Source organism: Protopterus annectens, chromosome 8.part1 (genome assembly GCF_019279795.1).
Source record: "Protopterus annectens isolate FY-2018-M chromosome 8.part1, PAN1.0, whole genome shotgun sequence".
Taxonomy (NCBI): domain Eukaryota; kingdom Metazoa; phylum Chordata; order Ceratodontiformes; family Protopteridae; genus Protopterus; species Protopterus annectens.
Genome location: NC_056742.1, coordinates 275,029,425 through 275,039,491, shown reverse-complemented (window position 1 = coordinate 275,039,491; position 10,067 = coordinate 275,029,425). Strand labels below are relative to the sequence as shown.

The following is a 10,067-nucleotide window of genomic DNA, read 5'->3' as shown; positions in this document are numbered from 1 at the left end:
ACACATTACTGTACACATTACTTTACAAAATCCCTTTCCCAAACGATACCACAACATGGGCAACTTATGACGGGATGTTCTGTTATTTTTCTTATTTTTATTTTTTTTAGTTGTCAATCACAGAAGTAAAAAGCTTTTTTCAGTTTGAAATCAGTTTAGTTTCAACCATTTTTAAAATTTTTTGATGTTTTAACATGCAGAAATCAATATAATGTGCATTATTGTTTCTGCTCCTCAGTCTATGATAAACTACTCATGAGTGTGTGTATGTACATATATGTATATCAACGCATACGTGAGCTAGCATATCCTGGCTCTTAGACAAGGTTCCCCTTCTACTTCAGAGCCTTCCCCGTTACCCCCACACACACACACACACACACACACACTCTGGCGGGCATAGGAAGCATTCTTGGAAGAGGAGGCATTTGGACTCCTCTGAGGAGTCCCTCACTGAAGATACTGATTTCGAAGATGGGGAAGAGTTCCCCAAGATCCCCCTTGGAAGACATCTTCTTTGGAAACATACTGAAATTATGTAGACAAAGAGGGAAATGTCCACTGACTCACCATCCCAGGGGGAATCAGTATTCATAAAGGCTTTCAGTGGTGGCCTATGTACTTCATGGTGGTGCCTTCTGCTGAAAAGCTCATTGATTTGGTGTCACAGTGAGCACAGAAGGAGCCAGACATGGTAGAGTCTTTACCATGAAAACCTGATAAGATCTTGTTTCCCATAAGAGACATACCACACTTGAGCAAGTGTCCCTCTGTAGATGCCATTATGGTTGTGGTAGCCACTAAGAAGGAGCTGTCTGAAGAAAGCTCAACTGTTTATCCCCCTGACAGGGAGTCTAGAACTTTGGAAAGGTTTGGAAAGTGGACTTGTACTACAGTGACATTTACTTCAAGTGTACTAAACTATTTAGCCCACTTAACCAGATTCAAGAGAGACTTCACTAGGGAACTCTCTAAGCCCCTGTTGGGTGCCTTGGCTGCAGAGGCTACAAGACTATAGACTGTTCACTACCCTGAAGTCTATATCTAAAGTATCCATGCACCTTCTATCGAATATGGCTGATGGCACTTACCAGACAGCAGGCACAAGATTCAGAAAGTATGATCTCCCTTTAACAAACTTGTACTGTTACTTGTACTGTTAAAACTTGTACTGTTAAAAATAGAAATTTAGCTAAAAAATCAATAATCTCTGACAAGAAAAAATTCTACTGTGAACTTCAGGAAACTCATCTTAACAATTCTGGTCCACTGGTACAGAGATTCTCTCTCTCATTCTCCCTAAAATCCCATCCCCTCTCCTTAATGCTGACCAGAAAACCCTCAGCAGACTGCTAATGCTTTCTGCTTTTTCTTTTTTTCTTCTTCTTTCATTCAACTTTAAACAAAACAAAACCAACAACTCTTATATTCCAAATAAATAGCTAACTCCTCCCTTTTAACTTCTCTCTAACCTACATATCTCATTTATATATATATCACAAACTGAAACCAAACCCCTTCTTTGCAGACAAGACCCCTTCTCTCTCCCTTCTCCTTCAGAAAAAAGCAAAGTAATAGCTTTACCCTATATCCTTACTTATAAAACACAACTATCCAAGAGGATCCTGACATCTGGAAAAGAAAATTCCATATTATTATCCCACATAATAAAGGTAACTCCCTTCCTCTCTAACTTTAGACCTAGACAGCCCTTCTCACCCCCTAGCCAAAATGTATTCATCAGCAACTTGTGCACAGCAACTTGTGCACCTCTTCAAAACAACACAACAAAATTAGACCCACATGGCTTAAGACACCACCCTTCTTTCAATACCCACTGCTATTCTTTCCTTTGTATCATAACTCAAAAAAAATCCGCTCAACAATACTCTTTCCCCATTCTTTCTTTAACTCTAATCTTTTCATATATAATCAAATCTCTTCTTCTTCTTCATTATCTTGAATCTCTCTAAAAATTCCTTATTCAGTGGTTTAAATCTTATCTTAACAACAGACAACAAACACTCATCTCCAAAACCATATCTCATCACTCTTGCCCATTTCCATTCTTGTTCACTTTTCTCCTTTTTCTGGATAACTCTCGCTCAGCTCCAACCCACACATCTACAGCACACAAAGGGCTAAAATACCTTATCACAATAGCACTAACATTCTAATTCCATCTCACCAGCACCAATCCCTACAGAATACTTCCCTACTCCTTTCAAATGGTTTTCTAAACGAAAATAAACAAACCAAAAAACTCAAATTCCTTCTCAATGCCAAACTTTACTCTTTAACTTTCTAAATAACAATATCCTCATCTTAAACCATCTCTCCCGATCTCACCTTTTAATTTTTTCTCAATATATCCTGACACAAATAGAATTCCCTTTGCACACCCACAACAATAATCTCTCCTTTAACATCAATCTAAATTCAACAATCATAAATCAAGTTCAACCAAAAAACTTAACCTTTAACTAGATCATCCCTTGCACACTCCCAACCTTTATCAACTCTCCTATACACCTCAAATTTTAATAACTACCCTATACAAACCCTAGTAACCTATACAATAACAAAGTTAAATGTACTTAGTAAAAACCTCAGGCTGGCCCAACCCACAAAACTACCATATAAAACTAAAACTGGACTCACCAGGCTACAATTTTAAAAAAACCAGGCATAATTCCTCAACCTCACTCTACCCACTATTTTTTATACCACCATTCAAACACCCCATTTATACCTACCTCAACTTTCTCTCCAATACTCTCTCCTTTCACAACATCCCCCTCTTGTAAACTCATGACTCTTAGCTTTTAACTTTAGAGGTAAAATTTTATTATGTAATGTACTTAGTATATAGTGAGTTTTTTTCGGGCCTCTGCTGAAAATGGACATGTATCCAGCCAGACTAGCCCGGTCAACAAATGTAAAATAAATGTAAAATAAATAAAAATAAAATACTGTTAAAACATATATTGATAAGTAAAATTCAAGTATCAGAAAGTTTACTGAATTGTGAAACTCAGTGCAGAGACACTAAAGCATTTTATAGGTGCTTCACAACCCCATGCCTCACTCATCATATTGTGGGTGGGGTCCTTGTCCTTTGCAGTGTTGATACTTATATCTACTAACTCCAAGATAAGTGTATTTCACAGTAAAGGGAACTCTTTTAAGTATCCTAACCTTATAACTTTAGACTTTGTATATATTTATGGGTCTATATTAGAACATCGAAGTTTCAGGTCTTTGAATGTTCTAATATCGACACCTGGTAACCGAAAACTGGTAAGACCGAAAATTTAGAACATCGAATTTTTTCCTAGGGAAAAAATTTGCTGTTCCAAAACACATACACACAACACAAACACACCAAACAAACAGCAATCCACACACATACACCTAAAATCTTACATCTAAACCTACACTAAACTGTACATACACCACTATGTACCCACTTACCTTAACCCAAACCCTAACCCTAAGATCCATCACTATCGCACACACACCTCACCTTCGCCCTAACTCACATATCCCACCCTAACCCTCACGTCCACACATTCGCACACTTACCTGACCCGCGCCCTAACCCTAACTCACCTATCCCACTCTAACCCTCACGTCCACACAATCGCACACTTACCTGAACCCGACCGTAACTTTGCACCGCAGAGCTGAAAGTAGCAAAGCGACAGGAACAGACAACTGAATTCTTTCCCTAGGAAAGAATTTGGTTATCTAAAACTTCACTGTTTTCAGCTTTCGCTTATTAAGTGTTGATATTAGAACATTCGAAGACCTGAAACTTCGATGTTCTAATATGGACCCTATATTTATATTTGCAAATCAGAATTTCAACAAGTACCTAAAATTTTCTGTTTAGTACAGTGCTCTTCAGTAAGAGAGGTAAAGTGCTTTAGACACAAAGCAATACTATCTTTGGTTGCAGACAACACTCCATGCTGAGAGCCACTGAGTCACATATCTGTGATACCATGTCCTTAGCTACTCATTGAATGCCAAAATTTAGTCTTGCTATGAAGGTGCAAATAAGGTGGTGAGAGGGTTTAATTAAGCATATATACTTTTCCATACTTGATAGACTCTTTGATAACCCCGCCATAATATTACATATCCAAGAGGAAGACCCTTTTTTAGATTGTTCAAACCAATGGGAACCATGACCATGTCTTAACTACTCTTGATCCTATTTAATTTAGTTCAGATATGTTTTCATTTTTGGCCCTAGGAAGAACATGGCATTGTCACAGCCTACTTGCTAATCCCTGAAAGGTGTGAGATTTGTTTATGCTTGATGGAGTCCACAATTAGGGGATGTTTTTGGGGTTGCAAGGTTGCAATGTCTGTCTTATGGGCTTTTGTGTATAGCTTGGTTGAATTTTCACCTGACCTGAAATATTTTATTGCTGTGGACATGTTATGCTGACTACCAGAGCCATATCATGGCCAAATGGGGCCTTAGTCAGGGTAATAGTCTGGTCCCCCAGCCATACCAGTATTCCATTATTTTGTCATCTCTCCCCACATACTATAAAGCAGTGCTCAAACCTGTCCGTGTGCATACTGTTTTCTTTTTTTACTTTTACATTGATCACAGAGTTAAGATATTTACAGCAAAAACAATACACTGACAGCTGTTTGTTAACAGAACAGATCAAAACAGTCCCACACTAAAAACAGACTTAGCTTGATTAAAAGTAAACTTCTACTCCCCTAAAACTCACATTTATTGAAATTGCCAACCCATCAGACTAAAAGATATATATGCAACATATTTGCCAACAGCTTGGACAGATGACTGTATGTAAATGACCCTTCTTAGCCACAGCCAGGAGCACTGCCTGGTGAAATGACTAGTAGAGGGTCACAGTAGACAAATGAAGACAGAATTAATTCTTACTCATCTGCACTAACATGCAACACAAGAGTCCTTGCAAAAAATATAAATAAAAAACAAACTAAATTAAAAATATTAACATTAAACCTGTGGAATTCATGCAGTCCAGTTTATTCAAAGTCAATAAACACATTGTCAGCAAAACAGGGTTACAAGGATCATACCCAAACAACACTCTTCATATGAGGATACACCTGCTTACAACAATCACTTCTTTTCTTTACATAACTACTTTGGGTTGTAGGAACCAAGAATTTATTTATACATGTGTGTGTATGTACAGACACACATAAACACATACACACATGCACACAAAACCATCAGTTACAGCCACTTTTATGACTGTACACCAAAGTGATTGAATACATTATAAATAATGGGCCAGAAATCTATCTTGGTTTACTGCTGTCAGAACCATGCAGTGGAATCCACTATACACACAGAAAAAATCCAAATGAAGCTGTTAATTAGGGAGGGGGATCTGTTTTTTTTTTTAATGGCCAGGGGCTGGGCTGGGCTGTACAGCCAGCGATGGGTCCTAGGCAGCTGCCTATGTTACCTTGTACTGCATCCAGCCCAGGTGACTATTTACCTAAGATTTACTGCGCTCATTGGGAGATCTGTGTGATGCATTATGTTTGATATGTATTTTTTTTTTTTTCAGCTTATGGCTTCTAGAGTTCAATACCTTTGTGAGTAAGATTAATAGAATGTGTGAGTATGTGTGCTCATATAGTAGAGATACTGCTGAGAGCTTTGCCAAGATTATGGATAAAATTACAGATATTAAAGTCCTTAGTTATGGGTCCTAAGTTATCTCAAAACTATGAGAAAAGGACATAAGTATGGGTCCTAAGAAAACATGGTTTGAGTATATCCTTTCTTTAATTTTTAAAATCAGTAGGAAATCTATTTTAAAATGAAAAAAAAATCTAATCTTTATTATACATGCCTGGTAGTTATTTCCCTAGTAAATTAAATATACCAGTGAAATAATTACTCTGCAACTTCATGTTAAAATGAATAGGAACTTAAACTCAGAAGTGAAATGTCTTGTTATTCATTAATGTGACCTCTCATGCCTCCTTTGCAGTATAAATGGACAGTACTAGCCAATTCACACTTATTTAGTATCCACACATTTTTGTAGCAGTCTGTGGATAGCTGTCACTGAGACAACCAAAAATAGGTCCATTCCCCACCTCACAGATCTTCCTTCTATAAGAGGACAATGATACTAATTAGCACCAAGTATCCACTTATCTGCTATTTTTTTTAGAGTTTATATATTTCTTTTTAATGGTTTTCATTGCATCATGTAGAGGAAATGTCAAATAAGGAGTTTGGAATCTTCTTTCATTTTCTTAGGAAGAGATGAAGAATTTCAGTTTACGTGTTGAAGAAGTGCTGAAAGAAAATGAGCAACTTCACCAACAGCTAGAAAAAAGTGGGCCTATCACCAACAAGGCATGGTAAGCCATGCAGATATTTAAATACATGTCTTATATTCTGCTGACATTGTACAATGTTGAAATTTTGCCTATATGACTTCAGATAAGACATATATTTTGGATATGTGGATATATTTAATTATATTAATACCACTTAAGAAATGCAGCTGTCAGACCTTAATAGTTGTCTGTGTCATGGCAATTGTATTCTTATCTGAATGGGTTATACATATTTTTCACCTGTTGATTGCTAAAATAGGCATGACAAAAAAAATATGTGCTTTATTTGTTCAACACTGGTGCTGATTTGGCTCAACTAATTCATTTCCAAGCCTGTAAGTGAAAAGGTTTTGATGGTGACACAGAAATATAAAAGAAGCTTCATGTTCTGACTTTCCACTGGAAAACCATTTATAAAAACAGACTCGCACAATACCAGATCCTTATAACCTGTCTGTCTTATCATACTCTGTCTTCAAAGTTAAGGTGTCCTAAAAATGTCTACTAATCTTTGTACTGACAGAGGGATACAGTGTCAGTGCCTCATTTTGTGGTGTAGAGAAGTGATACCCAAGTGATGAACCAAAAGACTTGAGCTCAGGCACTACAGGATAATGGAGGAGGAAGGGGTGAGTGAACAGCTCTCAGCATATCCAATCTGGGAGGTTGGGGGTGGAGGAAGGTGAAGGACTGCCTGTTACAGTATCAACACTTCAGAGAGAGAGAGGTAGATGGCCTGCAGCACTAAGGTGTGGAGACATGTGCTTGTCTCTGTGAAAACATATCCGAGTCTTTAGAGGGCATGTGTAGAGACATGCACACCAACAGAGGAAGACATAGTCTGCCCTCATTTCAGTCTGTTGGGGGAGGGAGGTGTTGGGTTAGAAAATGGAAGATACATCGTATACCTGCTTGCATGATAGCTGTGCCACAGGCATTTCATATGCTGGTAATGGAAAATGAATGGATGGTAGTAGTAGCAGCTAATTGGCCCTGATGAGGAGACAAAAAAAAGAATAAAAAATGGATGGCAGCATCCATGCTCCTTGTCTGATGGGTCAGCTTATAAGCTTATTTAAAAATTCTAACAGTTAATTCCAAACGTTTGCCGAAGTATGTTCCCAAGACCAGTACAACAGAGGTAGAGTCAGCTGAAAATGAAGACAAAAAGTATGGAGGCTTCAACTTCATCTCAGAACCCTTTCAGCATGTTAGTCATAGCCAGCATTAGGCACTAACAGAACTTGCAGCCATGGGAGTCCCTTATCATCAATGTCTGTGGGTGGGGAACAAAAATATTGCAGCTGTGAAAAATACTCAATCATTCCCTATCATCACTATCGTCATCACCCCCCTCCTTTGTCCCATTTTCTACATGGGGTCATGGTATTATGTTAACTGTTGCTCTCTCTCTTGATTCAGTGCCACACTCCTGCCTTTTTCGACAGTCATGCCTGATTGTCGCAAATCTTTTTCACACAATCCATCCACCTCTTTGCTGGATGTCCTCATTTCCTCTTACCTTCTTCCTGTCTGTCCCAAATCTTCTTCCCATATTGTCTTCTGCTTTTCTGCACATGTGCAAACCACTGTAATTTGTTCTGTTTGATCTTTTCTGCAACTGGAGCTACTTTGGATTCTACTCTTATGTGTCCTCATTTCTTCATCTGTCCCACAGTGTGCATCCTACCACACTTCTCAGGCACTTCATTTCCATCACCTCTAGCTTACTCATCTAAACTCTACCTTTACTGCCGAGGTTTCTGTACCATATGTGATAAACCGAGATGCTGCCAGCCCAGCTAGCTGGAATTTTGTAGATAATTGCATGTCACTTGAAAGTATTAATATGATTTATATAGGAATGTGACACTGCCAGCCCAGCTAGATAGAATTTTGTAAAGAATTCTATGTTATTTGTGAATAGTAATATGATTTGTATGCTTGCCTTAAAAATGTAAGAAAACTGTATGTTCTGCACTAAGCTTCAAGATTGTAACCATGGTGCACCCTGCTGGAAAAGAGCAGAAATGTATATAAATTATATGCCAGTGCAAATGTATGGTTTCATAGTGAAAGTTGAAATATAAAGAGTTAACTTACAAAACTCTAAGAAAATAAGTTGATAAGTAAACAGTTTTACGATGTGTTATAAAGTTAATCTCCGCTAAGGGACATGATGTCTAGGCTAGGGACTTCTTTCTATTGTCTAGAAACAGAGGTAATTACAGATTTCCAAGATAACTGTTTTATGACTTTCAGTTTCAGGCAAGCTTCTAAGAGAGAGAATTGCCAGCTTCTGAGAGATAAGTATTTTTAACAGAGACATGTTAAAAATTTAAGTTCCTGCTAGCCTGGGAACTAGGCAAAGGTGACAAGAATGATGTAATCTATGATGATTCAACAGTAATGTGTATTGTCAATTTAAGAACTATCTCAGAAAGAAAAGAGCGTGCATTTTGTATTTTATTCTGGATCTGACAACATCACCAGCACTTGTCTTGCTCTGTAAGTTATTTAAGTACAGTGATTTCTCTTAGAGATGCATAGAGAAACAGTATGATTAGTCTAGCTGTTTTCTATGTTTATGTGGGACTGTACTACACTGTTGTTTTAAAATATTTCCTGTGATTCTGAACTCTTATTGTCACCATGTTGAGTTAATGAGTATTGTCTTAGGCTTGTATTGTTTATTATTAAATATATTTAAACATTTTAATTATGGCTGGTTTGCTTACAGATATGTAGGCTTTTAGAGTACTTGCATGTATATGGTGATACTGTACAGTTCACTCTGGAATAGCCTTAGTTTGGTCACACTTACCATTTGGATAATAGTAACATTACACAGTAAGATTGGGCACTCTTTGGTAAGGGCCTTTATAGTAGCTGATAAGGGTGGTTGGTGACAATGCTTTCTACCTTATAGTCTGGGTAGAAGGGGCATAGCTAGTGAACTTGTGCCAGCCTTCCGCAGGAGTGTCTGTGTGTTTGTATATAATTCAAATCTTAAAGTGTGTGTCAGCTACTTGGGCAGGGACATGAAGCACTGGTGGGATAGAGAAGGTGCTAGAGATTTTGGCTTGATGACTCAGCTGAGATCTGAACCCTATAGCTGTGCCAGTGGTGAGTCTCATTGGGGATCTGGAGAAAGAGAGGGAGAAACCAGCTACAGACTGACTGTGATTTCTGTGTGCTCTTATGGGAAATTGTACTTTACTGCATGTGTACTTGTCATCCTCCCAATGTACATGTCCCTCCCTGGTGTTAGTGGTGAGAATTGAGGCTCCTTGATTACTGGGCCAGTGCACGGGTGCCACACCATACAGTAGTACTGGTCGCACCACTATCTTGTACACCTTGCTTTTCAGCTTCTTTGACATTCTTCTGTCATGGAATACACCTGAGAATCTATGCCACTTGGCTGAGCCCCTCTTATTCTTGCTCTGATCTCTACTTGAAGCTGTTTACCTGTTCCACTATCTTCCTTTCTATTTCAGTTCTCAGCTTCTTCTGATTTCCCCAATTTGCTGCCATTATCACTGTCTTATCTGTGCTTAGTTTCATCGCATGTGCCTTCAGTTTTGTATTCCATTGCTCCATACTTTGCTGAAGTTCTTGCACAGAGTCTGCCTGTAATGCCACATTGTCTGCATACAGCACCTTTGTTGATTTGTCCACTCCGA

The 10,067-nt window shown here is 38.2% G+C and overlaps 1 protein-coding gene across 3 annotated transcripts in view; it reads left to right on the top strand.

Annotated features, from left to right (window-relative positions):
* Window positions 1–10,067, top strand: part of CEP89 (centrosomal protein 89) — a 1,387,439-nt gene that overhangs the window by 1,005,770 nt on the left and 371,602 nt on the right. For all 3 annotated transcript variants that reach the window (XM_044081875.1, XM_044081874.1, XM_044081873.1), the window contains one exon: window positions 6,299–6,402. In XM_044081875.1, coding sequence (XP_043937810.1) covers window positions 6,299–6,402 — 104 coding nt within the window. The remainder of the gene's footprint in view (window positions 1–6,298; window positions 6,403–10,067) is intronic.